A 17,019-nucleotide genomic window follows, 5' to 3' on the forward strand; every position below is an offset into this window, starting at 1 on the left:
CCTAATTTTGCATATGTGAGGCCACATGGCACACTTTAAATAAAAATATTTTAGTGTTAGGACTGCCCCAGGAGATTTGCCGTGACGTTGGCGGGGTGGCTCGAAAAATTGCAATTTTTTGCCAAAAATCTCATTTTTTCAATAGTACAGCTTGGAATGTTGGTACTGTGCACACTTTGCAATACATAATATTTTTGAGTGGAGGTTGTTTTTATGCTGTTTTTTCTTGTTATATAGGGTCCCAGTTGATTCTCATCTTGCAGTGCACCTCATGTTTATTTTTCCATCTGTCCTGATTTTTGGCGGTTGGTGGCTGTTCACACTGGCCATCCAACCCCGTCCACTGGCTATTTATTCTAAGCAGCATGTGCTCGGGCCTGTCCCGCCCACAACCATGAATCAGTCATGGAGACGGTGACTGAAAAGCACAAGGTACGTGCTGTGCAGTCCTAATTTTGCATATGTGAGGCCACATGGCACACTTTAAATAAAAATATTTTAGTGTTAGGACTGCCCCAGGAGATTTGCCGTGACGTTGGCGGGGTGGCTCGAAAAATTGCAATTTTTTGCCAAAAATCTCATTTTTTCAATAGTACAGCTTGGAATGTTGGTACTGTGCACACTTTGCAATACATAATATTTTTGAGTGGAGGTTGTTTTTATGCTGTTTTTTCTTGTTATATAGGGTCCCAGTTGATTCTCATCTTGCAGTGCACCTCATGTTTATTTTTCCATCTGTCCTGATTTTTGGCGGTTGGTGGCTGTTCACACTGGCCATCCAACCCCGTCCACTGGCTATTTATTCTAAGCAGCATGTGCTCGGGCCTGTCCCGCCCACAACCATGAATCAGTCATGGAGACGGTGACTGAAAAGCACAAGGTACGTGCTGTGCAGTCCTAATTTTGCATATGTGAGGCCACATGGCACACTTTAAATAAAAATATTTTAGTGTTAGGACTGCCCCAGGAGATTTGCCGTGACGTTGGCGGGGTGGCTCGAAAAATTGCAATTTTTTGCCAAAAATCTCATTTTTTCAATAGTACAGCTTGGAATGTTGGTACTGTGCACACTTTGCAATACATAATATTTTTGAGTGGAGGTTGTTTTTATGCTGTTTTTTCTTGTTATATAGGGTCCCAGTTGATTCTCATCTTGCAGTGCACCTCATGTTTATTTTTCCATCTGTCCTGATTTTTGGCGGTTGGTGGCTGTTCACACTGGCCATCCAACCCCGTCCACTGGCTATTTATTCTAAGCAGCATGTGCTCGGGCCTGTCCCGCCCACAACCATGAATCAGTCATGGAGACGGTGACTGAAAAGCACAAGGTACGTGCTGTGCAGTCCTAATTTTGCATATGTGAGGCCACATGGCACACTTTAAATAAAAATATTTTAGTGTTAGGACTGCCCCAGGAGATTTGCCGTGACGTTGGCGGGGTGGCTCGAAAAATTGCAATTTTTTGCCAAAAATCTCATTTTTTCAATAGTACAGCTTGGAATGTTGGTACTGTGCACACTTTGCAATACATAATATTTTTGAGTGGAGGTTGTTTTTATGCTGTTTTTTCTTGTTATATAGGGTCCCAGTTGATTCTCATCTTGCAGTGCACCTCATGTTTATTTTTCCATCTGTCCTGATTTTTGGCGGTTGGTGGCTGTTCACACTGGCCATCCAACCCCGTCCACTGGCTATTTATTCTAAGCAGCATGTGCTCGGGCCTGTCCCGCCCACAACCATGAATCAGTCATGGAGACGGTGACTGAAAAGCACAAGGTACGTGCTGTGCAGTCCTAATTTTGCATATGTGAGGCCACATGGCACACTTTAAATAAAAATATTTTAGTGTTAGGACTGCCCCAGGAGATTTGCCGTGACGTTGGCGGGGTGGCTCGAAAAATTGCAATTTTTTGCCAAAAATCTCATTTTTTCAATAGTACAGCTTGGAATGTTGGTACTGTGCACACTTTGCAATACATAATATTTTTGAGTGGAGGTTGTTTTTATGCTGTTTTTTCTTGTTATATAGGGTCCCAGTTGATTCTCATCTTGCAGTGCACCTCATGTTTATTTTTCCATCTGTCCTGATTTTTGGCGGTTGGTGGCTGTTCACACTGGCCATCCAACCCCGTCCACTGGCTATTTATTCTAAGCAGCATGTGCTCGGGCCTGTCCCGCCCACAACCATGAATCAGTCATGGAGACGGTGACTGAAAAGCACAAGGTACGTGCTGTGCAGTCCTAATTTTGCATATGTGAGGCCACACGGCACACTTTAAATAAAAATATTTTAGTGTTAGGACTGCCCCAGGAGATTTGCCGTGACGTTGGCGGGGTGGCTCGAAAAATTGCAATTTTTTGCCAAAAATCTCATTTTTTCAATAGTACAGCTTGGAATGTTGGTACTGTGCACACTTTGCAATACATAATATTTTTGAGTGGAGGTTGCTTTGGGTCATTGTCTTGTTGAAAGGTGAACCTCCATCCCACTCTCAAATCATTGACAGACTGAAAAAGTTTTGCTAATTAATATCCCTGTATTTCACATCATCCATCTTTCCCTTCAGTTGGAATATTTTCCCTGTCCCTGCTGCCGGAAAACATCCCAAAAGTGTAATGCTACCACCACCATGTTTCACTGTGGGGATGGTGTTCTTGGGGTGATGAGCTGTGTTGGTTTGGTGCCATAGTGTTTATCTCGGTTTCCAAAAAATTAAATTTTTGCCTCATCTAATTACAGTACTTTTCTCCATACATTTGTGGAGTCTCCCACATGTCTCTTTGCAAAACCAATACAAATCTTCCAATTCTTTATTGTTAGTAAAAGCTTTTTTTCTGGCTGCTCTTCCATAAAGACCAGCCCCATGGAGTGTACCGCTTATTGTGATCGCATGGACAGATACTCCAGTCTCTGCTTGGGAATTCTGCAGCTCCTTCAAGGTTACCTTCGGTCTCTGTGTTGCCTCTTGGATTAATATCCTTCTTGCCCAGGCTGACAGTTTTGGTGGGCCACTCCTGGCAGATTTGTTGTGGTACCATGTTCTTTCCATTTGATGATAATGGATTTAATGGTGCTCTGGGAGATCATCAGAGATTGGGATATTTTTTTTAGAACCAACCTTGACTTTTACTTCTCTACAACTTTGTCTCTTACTTATTTGCAGACCTCCTCGGTCTTCTTGGTCTTTGGTTAGTGGTGCCTATTGCTTAATGGTGTTGCAGTCTCTGTGGCCTTTCAGACAAGGTGTATATATAGTGACAGACCCTAGGACACTTAGACTGCACACAGGTGGACCTTCTTTCACTTATAATGTGACTAAGAAGAGCGTATGGCATAAAATGCGATATGTCAATGACTCTTGGCTCAAGCTCTACTGTGAGCGTGGGCCGAGTGTTATTCTACTGTACTCCAATTCTCTCTCATGTGAGAATCGAAGCATAGGTGTAGAGAAGATGGAGAGATTAATCTCTCCCTCTTCTCCATAGACTGTCTCTGCGTATATCGAATTGTGCTCGGATGTTATCCGAGTGCAATCCAATGTTTCACACACACCCATAGACTTGTATCGGTGCATGTGAGCAGAGATACACTGCCAATTTGGCATGAGAAAAAAATATCAGATCTGCTCTGCCTCATTGAATAACAGTGGGCAGAGTGCAATGCGAGATTTTCACACATTGCACTAGTCTGAGTCATTTGCTTACGTGACCTCAGACTTGTGAAGTTAATGGCTTGCACCAGAAATTTTTAGGGGCTTCCGAGCACAAGAGGTGAATACATATTTACATAGTAATTTTTATTTATTTTATACCATAAATTTAATGTTTGCCTATATTTTTCTCCCTTGACTTCCCCATTTTAGACCATTTAGTCCTGATACATCACACACAAATCGGATTACAAAAATATTTAAAGGGAACCTGTCACCACTTTTTCGGCCTATAACCTGTGGCCACCACCAGTGGGCTGTTATATACAGCATTCTAACATGCTGTATATAAGAGCCCAGGCCGCTGTGTAGGACATAAAAATCACTTTATAATACTCACCTAACAGTCATGCTGTGGTGGAGTTGGGTCAGATGGGCGTCTCCGTTGTCCGGTGCCGGTGCCGCCTCTTTCGGCTATCTTTGTCTTCCTTCTTCTGAAGCCGCGGTGCATGACGCGTCTACGTCATTCACACTCGCCGGCATTGAGGTCCTGAGCAGGGCAGATCAAAGTATTGTAGTGCGCCTGTACGGGAACGGCGAGTGTGTATGACGTAGACGCGTCATGCACCCAGGCTTCAAAAGAAGGACAAAGATAGCCGAAAGAGGCGGCGCCGACACTGGACAACGGAGACGCCCATATGGCTCAACTCCACCACAGTTCGACCGTTAGGTAGGTATCATAAAGTGTTTTTTATGTTCTACACAGCGGCCTGGACTCTTATATACAGGTTGTTAGAATGCTGTATATAAGAGCCCGGTGGTGGTGGCCGCAGATGGCTGAAAAAGTGGTGACAGGTTCCCTTTAAACACAGGTCACAATGTAACGAAATAGGTAAGAAGCCAAGGGGGGGGGGGGGGGTTGGGGAATACTTTTGCAAGACACTGTATAGTTTACAATTACGGAGAAAAGATCTGCATTACTTGCAGTCTAAGCAGAAGTATAATATCATGAAATATTAATGAAGACTACACATCTAAAGACTTGGAGAATGCTGTTATGCCGGTCATGGTATAAAGACTATATAGCTTCATAAAAGATAGGTACAGATGATTTTTTTTCTCAAAATACACCTAAACAATACAAAACATATAGAAAAAGAAATAACAATGCCAAAAATTGATACCAGTAGACATAATGCACATCCTGTTCTCAACAAACTAAACAAGTCTTAATTACTAATAACAGATTACACTCATGGAGGAAGTGTGACTTTCACAACATCACTTTTCATTACAAATCTATTTTTGAAAAACCGCAATGCTTTTTATTTTTGATATAACATTATATGCCCCCTTAAGAAAGCTACCCAATGTTACTCTTTTCTCGCGCTTCAGTTGAATGATTTGTACTAAATTGTATACCGGAAAGTACCATATTATATTCACAGCCACTATTGTGGACTTCAAGAAAGTGTTTGTAAAGTATTCTGGTCCTTACCAGGCAATTTAAAAGGGATTTTCCAACTTCTTAAGATTTACTTTTGGAATATAAAAAGCCCTTATTTGTTAGGACTGCGGTTTCGTCAAGGACTGGAGTAACGTTCAGGGGTAAGACATGCCGACTTTATACATGAATGTGATAAAGGTATAGCCACTCCGCGACTCCTGCCTTTTTGGAGGAGAGTAATGAAATTGGAGCCAAAAGTTGCAACGTTTTTGTACAAACTCATGTTGTGCAAAAATAATTTACAACTTTTCAAGTCTTGTATGACAGTTTTTGGTCTTTCCTCAAAACAGTGATGAAAGCACTTTGGATCAAAGCTGCCAGTGAATGGTCGCCATGGATAAAGAGTTGGTTCAATACTCTGCAATAGTGGCCACACCTCTGTAAAACTGATAGGGAAGGCTTTTTCTAAATACCTTGTTCAGCCAATTCTGCCTCTGAGCGCTATTGTGGTCCACTCATCCCCATGAAGTGACCCCCCCCCCGGGCTCTGTGACCTCTGAGATCCGGTGATGTCACACCAACTTCCAGTTGAACCGACATCCCCGAGGCGGGCCTCAGTCTTCCTGAGTGACTGAACAATAGGCAGAGTTTCACCGCTCGTCACAGCCCAGCATCGCTCCTGCTTGCAGTGTTCTGCAGTGAAGGAGAGCGCTAGAGATGCTAGGCTGTGACGCTGGGTTATGATGAGCAGTGAAATGCTGGGATGTGATGAGCGGGGAAACGCCACCCACAGCCCAGTCACTCAGGAAGACTGGGGCCGGGCTCGGTGATGTCGGGTCAACTGGAAGTTGACTGGACATCACCGGATCTCAGAGGTCACGGAGCCCGGTGGGGGTAATGCGATGGAGATGACCAACCTTCAATAGCACCGCTCAGAGGCAAAATTGGCTGAACAAGGTATTTAGAAAAAGCCTTCCCTATCAATGTTACAGGGATGTGGCCACTATTGCAGAGTGGTGAACCACCCCTTTAAGTATAAAATGAAGACATATCTTCAGTTTTTTATGACAGGTAGAGACAAGGAACAATGATGCAGAAAGTGAATATATTACGTTGCATTTTTTATTTTTATCACTTAAAGGAATTTGAAAATTTAATTTCATTTAGAAATCCTCATTAAAGCCTCATTTGGTTACATTTTTCACAAATATGTTATATTTGTGTTTTTCATGAATACAACACAAGCCCTTTATTTGCCGATTTTATGCTACCGCTGAAAAAAAAAGAGATATTTATGTTACTGATCTGATTTTCAGACCAAAGTTGCCCATTAGAGTAAATAGGTCCATCTAAAAATGGATAGCACATAGATGGCATCCGACTATCCTCCAAGTACTGTCCATTTTTTATTGCTTAATGGATAGGAGAAGCTTTCAGTTTTATTTATTTGTAAACGATCAAAAGATGAAACAACATTTTTAAACATCTTGATTTATTCGGCATCAAATATGAGAAAGCTACCTGCAGTGGATCTTCATGATTTACGTGCCCAAGTGCATTCAGTGTGACAGACCATCCGTCAGGCAACCATTAATAACTGCACTGATAGCAGCCAAGGTGTGTAAGTGCAGAGATTTCTCCACGTGGTTTTCATACTCAATATTGTATAAATCTAGATGTTCATAACATTTCCATAATTCCACAACTTCTTTCTTGCTGTTGCAATTTCAATGTGATGTACAATGGGTTAAATAAGTATTAAACATGTCACAAATTTTCTAAGTAAATATACAAGAGCAAAACATTAACAATGACGAGCAAAAGGGGAACAATGTTTTGATCTTTTGGTTTTCAAGCTTCCTATCTCACCATCCACTGCAGCTTCGAATGTGAGACTACCATCATTTTATAGACAATCATCTTGGCTATCTCACACATAAATGTAGCTTGCAACTATTTAGTATATGATTATCTATGTAGATTCTTGTCATGCCACTGCATTGTTACTGTTTTGCTCCCAAAAATCAAAATTTTAATTTTTATTATTTTGTTAGTATTTTGTAAATCCATCTTTGGCTTTCAACACTGCCTGAATCCTTCTTGGCATGCTCTCAATCAGATTCAAGAAAGTCTCCTCTGAAATCTGATCCCAAATCTCCTCTACATGTACCCAATGTTGATGCTTTCTGGTCGGCTCACTTGGGTATGTATACAGCTTTTTCTTCAACTCTACCCACAAGTGCTCAATTGGGTTTGAGTTCTGGGGATTAATCCAGCACCTCTACTTCATTGTCATTGAACCATTTCTTCACCAATTTTGACGTATACATTGTCATTATCCTGCCGGAACACTATGTAGTCCTTTTCAGACCCATAGTACTCGAGTGTACAAAGTAGCTATTCTTGTAGAATACTCACATACAGCTCAGCATTGAGACCACTATTGATTATGGCTCTCAACCTGGCTCTCAACCAACCCCCTATCATCAGGATTCCTCCACTAAACTTGACAATTCCCTCAATTTCTTGATCCGTTAGCCCCTTTTTTCCTTGTTTCTTCCAGACCCATTTGCACATATCAGAGCCTAGTCTTCTAGACTTTCATCTCATTGCTCCATATCACGCATTTCCAGTCTTCTATGGTTTACTTTTTGGACTGTTTTGCAATCTTAAGGTACCGTCACACATAACGATCGCTGCTGAGTCACGGTTTCTGTGACGCAGTAGCGATCCCGTTAGCGATCTCATTATGTGTGACACCTACCAGCGATCAGGCCCCTGCTGTGAGATCTCTAGTCATTGCCGAATGGTCCAGGCCATTTTCTTCAAAGGCAATGTCCTGCTGGGCAGGACACATTGCTGTGTTTGACACTACTGCGACCTGTATCGTTCCTGCATCGTTGGTAAGGTCTGACTGTGTGACATCTCACCAGCAACCTCCCAGCGCCTTACCTGCGATCCCTATCAGGTTGCATCGTTTTCAGGATCGCTGGTAAGTCGTTGTGTGTGACTGCTCCTTTCAGCCGACACTTCCTATGATGATATTGAAGTGGATGAGCTGGATGATGACGTTTCTTTTTTTCTTGGGAAATCTTCATGGCTGCTCCTCAGTTCGAGTCAGTGACCTTTCACTTGGGAATCAAGTAACGCACAAATAACACATAATAACACACTTAGCTGTGAGGGAATGTGAGCACAGGGTGTAAATTCTAGAATACAGGAAGAAAAAGATTTTTCCACCGCGATGAGCAAAGCAGAAACAATACAGTGAGATTACAAGAATCTACATAGCTAATCATATACTAGATAGTTGTAAGACAAATTTATGTATGAGATAGCCAAGATGATTGTCTATAAAATGTAGACTCACAATCGAAGCTGTAGTGTATGATAATATAGTGAGCCTGAAAATCAAAAGTTCAAAATATTGTTACCCTTTTACTCGTCAATGATAAATACACACACAGGATCGTGGTGATAAATTTGCCTACAGTTGTAGTCCCTGTAACTTAAGGTTTGCCATTATCGATTGCCTATCGTTATTACAGACCATCAAGATTTGATCATTGAGGTGAAACACCCGATAGTTATTCGTCAGTGTATATATGATAAATACACCTGTACAAAGGATTGTGATGATAAATTTGCCTACAGTTGTAGTCCCTGTGACTTAAGGTTTGCCATTACCTTTTTATTCATTGCCTATCCTTATTATAGACCATCAAGATCTGATTATTGGGGGTGATACACCTGGTACCCCCCATCTGTTAACGTCCGGTAATTCTCAGATGCTGTCAGAACAGAGCAGCTCGATCAAAACTATAGTGGTCATGGTACTGCTGATCCACCCCCTATTCATTAGCAGTACCTAGCCACAACCACTATAAAAATAACGGAGCTGATGTGAGAACGTCCAGTTGATGCTGTGATGCTAGCCACTACTTAAGGGGAGTGTGGGCAGGAGCGTAGTCAGAAAAGCCAGGGTCTGTTAACAGGAGGACACGTATAAGCACAAGGAAAAAACAGATGCGTAGTCAGGGCAATATCTGAGGGTCAGAAGCATGTAATAAGTTCAGGGAGATCACAGAGATGTGGTCAGGAAACAGTCCGGGGTCAAACAGGCAGAAGGTCATGACAGGAACAGGGAGCGGGCAGAGAGGAGTCAAATTATAGTCCGGGGTCAGAGAACAAGGATCAGAACAGAGACACACACACCAACAGCACAACTGCAGAACCAGAAAATATAGCTGGCAATGTCCATTGGTGAGCATGCTCAGTAAAGAAGCATGAGCACTTACCAGGAAGGTGGGACACCTGAGTAATCGGCACCAACATGGAATCCTGTGCAATGCTAGCCAGTTACACATAAAGGTGCAGCAGATCATCTCCAAAGGCAAGATGCTCCGCAGAGAGGAATCGTGACAGCTGCCAGTGGTGGGTGTCGCACCGCCACCGATTAGATAATGATGGCCTATCTTAAAGACAGGACATCAATAAAAAAAAGAAGTGGCCAACCCCTTAAATTGATTGATGTATTACCAAATTAAATGAAACTACAAATACAGACCTTTGTATAGCCAGAACGGAAGCCTCTGTGGCCACAGATCTCAATCACACAAATGAATACTTATAATGGTAACTTTTCTGGATTGCAAACAGATTTATCTAGCATTATTCATGAGATGATTCTTTATGAATTCAACAATAATGGACAAAAAAAATTACAAATTCTCCCAAAAAAATCTATCATTTATTTCAGTCCTAATACAATTTTTCAGTACAAGGCATTACTAAAGCAGCAGAAAACAGTTTACTGTAATCCAGTCACAATCATCGGCCCTTATCCACTTTCTAAATGCTCACTGTTGGCCTTGCTTCCTCGATTCTTGATAAAACCCATCAAATTAAAAGCAGCTTCATCGCACGGGACTTAAGCCCTATTTATGTAATTCTCTCTTGTTTACGGAGAGTTCAAGAAAATTAAAATTAGACAACGCGCCCTTCAACACAAAACAATTTGGAGAGCCTGGCTGAACCCTCCAACGTTTCTCCAATCCATTAACAGATTTGCTTAGGTCTTGATTTAATCTAAATCAATGCATAATGTAACAGAGCTGTTCAGAACATTCACTGCTCTTCTATTGCGCACGGACCGTTTGGAGACAAACATTGTAATCATCTGCGGTTATTCGCGTTTTTCATGGCTGCCAGAGCTCGGCAGCAATCAGTGCCAATTAGGTATGTAAATTGTTATGTAAAACATGTAAGGGGTGACATTTCTCATAAAAGTAACACATGGTTTTAATGACGAAGGAAAATATCTCCAAGCACACATTGCAAATTTTGGGAAAGGGCAAGAGTTGTTGGAGTTGGAGAAATAAAGTACTGCTGGCTTTGTCTTTATAATTGTAGGCAATTTTCTTCATAGGGACCACTATAGACCAGTTATTACTATAGTATCTGTGCTGTGCATCACTTCATTGACTTTTCGATTACTAAACTTACACCTCTCCCACACACTTTAGATAGTAATCGGCTGAACTATGGTTCTAATTGTTCGGCAAACGGTTATCTTGCCTAAAGCGGGCTTTACACGCTACGATTTCGCTACAGCGATCTCGTTGGGCTCACGGATTTTGTGACGCACATCCGGCCGCTGTAGCGATGTCGTTGTGTGTGATTCCTAGGAGCGATTTTGGATCGTTGCAAAAACGTCCAAAATCGCTCCTCGTTGACATGGGGGTCCACTCCCAATTATCGCTGCTGTCGCAGGGGCGAAGTTGATCCTCGTCCCTGCGGCAACACACATCGCTCCGTGTGACGCCGGAGGAACGAGGATCATCTCCTTACCTGCCTCCGGCTACAATGCGGAAGGAAGGAGGTGGGCGGGATGTTACGTCCCGCTCATCTCCGCTTACATTGGGCGGCCGCTTAGTGACGTCACTGTGACGCCAAACGGACCGCCCCCTTAGAAAGGAGGTGGTTCGCCGGTCACAGCGACGTCGAAGGACAGGTAAGTATGTGTGGCGGGGGTGCGCGATTTTGTGCGCGACAGGCAGAGATATGCCCGTCGCGCACAAACGATGGGGGCGGGTGTCATGCTAGCGATATCGGGCCGGATATCGCAGCATGTAAAGCCACCCTTACTTTTCCATTCACAAAGCTCTTAGTTTATGTGCATGCATTGAGTATTTGGTTGCAGAAATTTCTGCACCATTTTGCATCTTTTGGCAGGAAAAATGCATTGCAAAAATTGCATTTCTTTGCCTGCGTTTTTCATTAATTTGGGGCTGCAGCCTGTAGTTTTATGTTTTATCTGTGCTGGGTATCATAATACATGGAAACCACACACCAATTTTTTTTATTTATTTATTTTTACTGCATCAGAGATACACACACACAGCATTTCTGATTGGTTGCAGCCAGACGCTCCCCCACGGGGCTCATCTAACTGCAACCAATCAGAGACGTTGGGAAGCCACTTGGCGGGGAAAACAGTGGCTATGTATAAGGGATAATGAGTGGCACCGTACGTAGCATAAGACCTTGTGCGCATGCTGCATTTTTTTACCGCGTTTTTGCGCATTTTTTGAGTGCAGTTTTGATCTCAAAACTGCAAGAATTTCCTTCCACCGCAAAGTCTTTGGGATTTCAGATTTTCTGTCCGCACGTTGCAGTTTTTGTTGCCTGCATCTTTGTGGTGTCTACAAAAATGCACAATGTCACTTTTTTATGCATTTTCTACAGCGTTTTTGAGTCCTTCCAGTCAATAGATTTGACTTAAAAAACGCATTGGGAAAAAAACGCGTTTTTTTATGCATTTTTGCCAAAAACGTTGCATCTTTGTGGTCACCACAAAGATGCAGCGTGCGCACATAGCCTTAGAGCTGCGCGGAGACTCGGTGAGTATAGCACGTCTGCTCTAATCCCCCTATCCCTTCAACCACTATTTTAAAGCGCCAGATTCTGGTACTCTTATGCCGGCGTCACACGGTATGATATATCGGGCGATATGTCGTCGGGGTCATGTCGTAAGTGACGCACATTCGGCATCATTCGACATATCGTACCGTGAGACACCTCCGAACGACTCTGAATGAGCAAAAATCTCACCTTATCGTTGCTCGTTGACACGTCGTTCATTTTCAAAATGTCGGTCCTCCTGTGCTCCGGTTGTTCATCGTTCCCGAGGCAGCACACGTCGCTCCTTGTGACACCCCGGGAACGACGAACACAGCTTACCTGCGTCCCGCCAGCAATGCGGAAGGAAGGAGGTGGGCGGGATGTTACGTCCCGCTCATCTCCGCCCCTCCGCTTCTATTGGTCGGTCGCTGTGTGACATCGCTGTGACGCCGAATGTCCCTCCCCCTTCAGGAAGTGACTGTTCGCCGCCCAGAGCGAAGTCGTTTGGATGGTAAGTACGTGTGACGGGGGTAAACGACTTTGTGCGACACGGGCAACAAATTGCCCGTGTCGCACAAACGATGGGGGCGGGTGCGATCGCACGATAGATCGTCCCGTGTGACGCCGGCATTAGACTTATATGGGGACCGACATACAGTCAGATATCCGGAATCAATTCAAGGCCCGAACCAGGTTTTCTTTTAACCTGGTTGGACTCACTGATCACGGGTATCTACGAGTCTGCCAATCACTATTTGTAAGAAAAAGTTCTACGGTCCTTTATTAGTTACATGTCTCACACTCGTATCGCCCCCTTTTATTTAACAAAATCTCTGGATACAGATTCTCAGGGAGATGAGAGTCCGGCCTATAGTCTGGAACAGCTCAATTACATACAAGAAAAATGTGGATTTCTCTGGAATAAGACATCAGATCACAGATATCAAGGTATCATTTTATTCAGCTTCCGATGCCCTAGATGCCCATATAGGGATTAGGAGGGTTGATCCTACTGCCAAATTCCCTTGATAGGAAATTAACCACCCAGATCTATATAGATAATGGAATCTTTCTGATGTAAAGGTTACAAAATGTAAAAAGTAATGAGCCCTACTAACAACTTGAAATTGTATTTCTAAAGTTTATATTGTTATATTCTACAGCACAAACGTCTCATTAAGTTGAATTGACAATTACTTTATTTTAATTAAAAATTAAACTAAACATTATTTCTAGTTAATATCTTAGCCCAAAAAAACCATTCCAACACTTTGAATGTTGTGTGTTGTAATTCTTACACAACAGTTACACCGTCTGAGCAGGCAATCATTCACCATAATATCGAGAACGTGACTCAAGCTTCTAAACTTCATTATAGGTTAGAAAAAAAGCCAAAAATGTACTAAGGTTAGAAAACATAACGAAACATGGGTGATTACAAACTCTGCCCAGGCAGTAACATTTACATTAGTGTTTATCCACGCAGACTATATACAACAAAGACAAAATATTATAAGGTACTAGACAAATAAAACACATGTTGTAAAGCAATGTCTCCACTCCATTTCATTGAGTCAATAAAGGCCGCTTTACACGCTGCAATCTCGCTAGCGAGATCGCTAGCGTGCGTACCCGCCCCCATCGTTTGTGCGTCACGGACACAAAATCACTTGGACTCGTCACACTACTTACCTGCCTAGCGACGTCGCTGTGACCGGTGAACCACCTCCTTTCTAAGGTGGTGGTTCGTTTGGCATCACAGCGACGTCACTAAGCGGCCGCCCAATAGAAGCGGAGGGGCGGAGATGAGCGGGCCGCAGGTAAGGTGAGGTTCCTCGTTCCTGCGGTGTCACACATAGCGATGTGTGCTGCTGCAGGAACGACGAACAACATCGTACCTGCAGCTGCAACGATATTTGGGAATAGGGGAGCATGTCAACGGTTAACGATTTTGCAACCTTTTTTGATCGCACGTAGGTGTCACATGCAACGACATCGCTAACGCGGCCGGATGTGCATCACGAATTCCGTGACCCCAACGACATCACTTTAGCGATGTCGCTGCGTGTAAAGCGGCCTTAAGACAGTTTATGATTTTGACAACTCATCATACCACCCAAACCTACATAAGAAATCTATCCCAGAACTTACATAATTTTACAAGTATATGTAATAAAAATCCTGTACTTACTTTGCTTAAAGCCTAAATATGGTATCCTCTCAATGGGCGTTTTCCGTTCTTTCATATATTTATACAGTTCTACTAGGAATGCCTGCTCATCGGCTTTGCTCTCTTCAGGTTTACGCTCTTCTCCTGCTGCAGCCACATTTGATTTTTCCTCTATTGAGATCCTCTTGCAGGTGCCATTGGCTGTCTTGGCTTTTGGCAGCATTGGTTTAATTTCACACTTTACCTAAAAGAATTGAGTACGGTGCATGAGCTTTAATGCCATAGTGTTCTAAATCACAGACAAAATACATATGTATAAAGCAGTCACAAGGTCATAGTCTCCAAAATCTCATTACCATATGTGAGGAGCAAAGGCTAGCCGGCTTGTCCACTGCTACGCAAGAGACACTGTACAACAAATAGCTAAAGAAAACTATTGCTGTAAACAGTATAGCATAAAGGTGGTGTCACACATAGCGACGACGACAACGACGTCGCTGCTAAGTCACCATTATCTGTGATGTAGCAGCGACGTCCCGTCGCTGTCGCTGTGTGTGACATACACCACAACCTGGCCCCTGCTGTGAGGTCGCCGCTCGTTGCTGAATGTCCTGCTTCATTTTGTGCTCGTCGATCTCCCGCTGTGAAGCACACATCGCTGTGTGTGACAGCGAGAGAGCGACGAACTGGAGCGAGCAGGGAGCCGGCGTCTGGCAGCTGCGGTAAGCTGTAGCCACAGTAAACATCAGGTAACCAAGAAGCCCTTTCCTTGGTTACCTGATATTTACCTTAGTTACTTACTAGCGTCCGCTGCTCTCACGCTGCCAGTGCCGACTCCCTGCTCCTTGCACACGTAGCTGGAGTACACATTGGGTAATTAACCCGATATGTACTCTGGCTAAAAGTGCAGGGAACAGGGAGCCGGCACTGGCAGCGTGAGAGCAGCGGACACTAGTAACTAAGGTAAATATCGGGTAACCAAGAGAAGTGCTTTCCTTGGTTACCCGATATTTACCTTAGTTACGTTTCCACGCGTAGCTGCTGGCTGGGGGCTGGTCACTGGTCGCTGGTGAGATATGCCTGTTTGACAGCTCACCAGCGACCATCTAACGACGCAGCAGCGATCCTGATAAGGTCAGATCGCTGGTCGTGATCGCTGCTGCGTCCCTATGTGTGACACCTTAAGTGATCGAATGACCACAGGTTTAAGATCAATTATAAATTAAAAAAAACGGTTTTAAAAATTAAAAAAAAAAATAATACAAACATGTAAAAATAAGCATCTCTGTATAGGGGAAGTATCCAGCCCCAGTGAGAAGCAGTTGCGGCCAATAAAACAGCATAAGTGGAAAACTGTAGCGGAGGTAAAAGCCGTGGGGGTGCTCAGCCAAATAAAGTATTACGATTGATACCACAAAATCATACGGAAGAAAGGTTGGCACTCACCCAGGTTTTTAAAATGCTTTGAATAAAGATTTTTTTATTTTACTCATCACTCCTTGGAAGATGCCGTTCCTTCACTCCTTCATTTCTACTTTTCTGGTTGACACCTTAACAGAGGATCCGGCACCCATTTTCCATCTCATTGAGGCCTAAAACACACTTCCGTTAAAAACACGCACGTGCCGCGAGACACGTATTTACCCTGCGTGTTGCGTGTGGTAAGTACGTGTCTCGGGTACGTGCAGTCCACATGTGTTCTACGTGTGCTATCCGTGATAGCACACGTAGAACCGGTAATTTGCATACCTACGTGGTCCGCGCTGCTGTCCGTGGTGCTGATCTTCGGTCTCCAGCCCTGCCGACTCCCCACTGCTGCTGGCCGCAGTGAAGTGAATATTAAATGAGCATAATGAGCGGCAGTTGGCAGCAAGTGGCAGCAGCGGCAGAGACAGGAGGGCTGGAGAAGGTGAGTAAATGTTTTGGGTTTTTTTCACTGACACGTGTGTTTTCTCCGGCGCGTGTCACACGGGACCACATCCACACTACATCCGTGTGGTACGGGTGCGGTCCGTGTGACACCCGTGCTGCCGGAGAAAACGTGGACATGTCAGCGTGTAGAAAAACGCGCACACGGACACACGTTCCGTGTGGTTTTACGTGTGTGTGCCTGCTACAATAGGGTAGCATTGCTGAACGTGTCTCCGTGCCGCCGGTACGTGCAAAAAGTGGCAAACACGTACCGCGGCACGGATGTGTGTCGGAGGCCTGACTGAAACTGCTACATACAACCTGGTGAGCTTTCCCCTTTTTCTTTTGGTTAATTCACCCAGGTACTTGAAGTCAAATCCTTTATTTCATCTGATGAAAATGAATCGGTGGGGAAGGGGGGATGCGTTGAGTGGATGGACTACAGCTGACGTTTCGCGGACAGTCGCGCTTCTAAGGGTCCTGACCGCGACACGGCAGCCATCGTCCCCCTTCCCACCAATTCGCTTTCATAGGATACAATAAAGGATTTGACTTCAAGCACCTTGGTGAGTGTCAATCTTTCTTCTGCATGATTTTGTGGTATTAAAAAAAATAAACATATTTGGTCTAGTAAAAGTCTGGTCTATCCAAACTATCAAGATATAAAATTAATTCACCCATATAGAAAATGTCATTAGGAGAAAAAAAATTATCATAAAATGCCATAAAAAGCGATAAAAATATTATACGTACCCCAAATTGGTAAAAGAAAAAATATCAGTTCATCACGCAAACATGACTACATGGATGGAAAAATTAAAACATTACGACTCTAAGAAAATGGCGACACAAAGCAATTTTATTGACAAACTTCTTAATGATTTAAGTTAAAAAAAAAATTTATGCCAGTCTGCGCTTGTTGTAATTGACCTGAACTG

At 43.5% G+C, this 17,019-nt stretch overlaps 1 protein-coding gene across 2 annotated transcripts in view; it reads right to left on the reverse strand.

Moving 5' to 3' along the window:
• Positions 1-17,019, reverse strand: part of ARID5B (AT-rich interaction domain 5B) — a 447,066-nt gene that overhangs the window by 81,148 nt on the left and 348,899 nt on the right. For both annotated transcript variants that reach the window (XM_075348661.1, XM_075348662.1), the window contains one exon: positions 14,192-14,414. In XM_075348661.1, the coding sequence (XP_075204776.1) occupies positions 14,192-14,414 (223 nt within the window). The remainder of the gene's footprint in view (positions 1-14,191; positions 14,415-17,019) is intronic.

The sequence above is a fragment of the Anomaloglossus baeobatrachus genome, chromosome 5 (assembly GCF_048569485.1).
Source record: "Anomaloglossus baeobatrachus isolate aAnoBae1 chromosome 5, aAnoBae1.hap1, whole genome shotgun sequence".
Classification (NCBI taxonomy): domain Eukaryota; kingdom Metazoa; phylum Chordata; class Amphibia; order Anura; family Aromobatidae; genus Anomaloglossus; species Anomaloglossus baeobatrachus.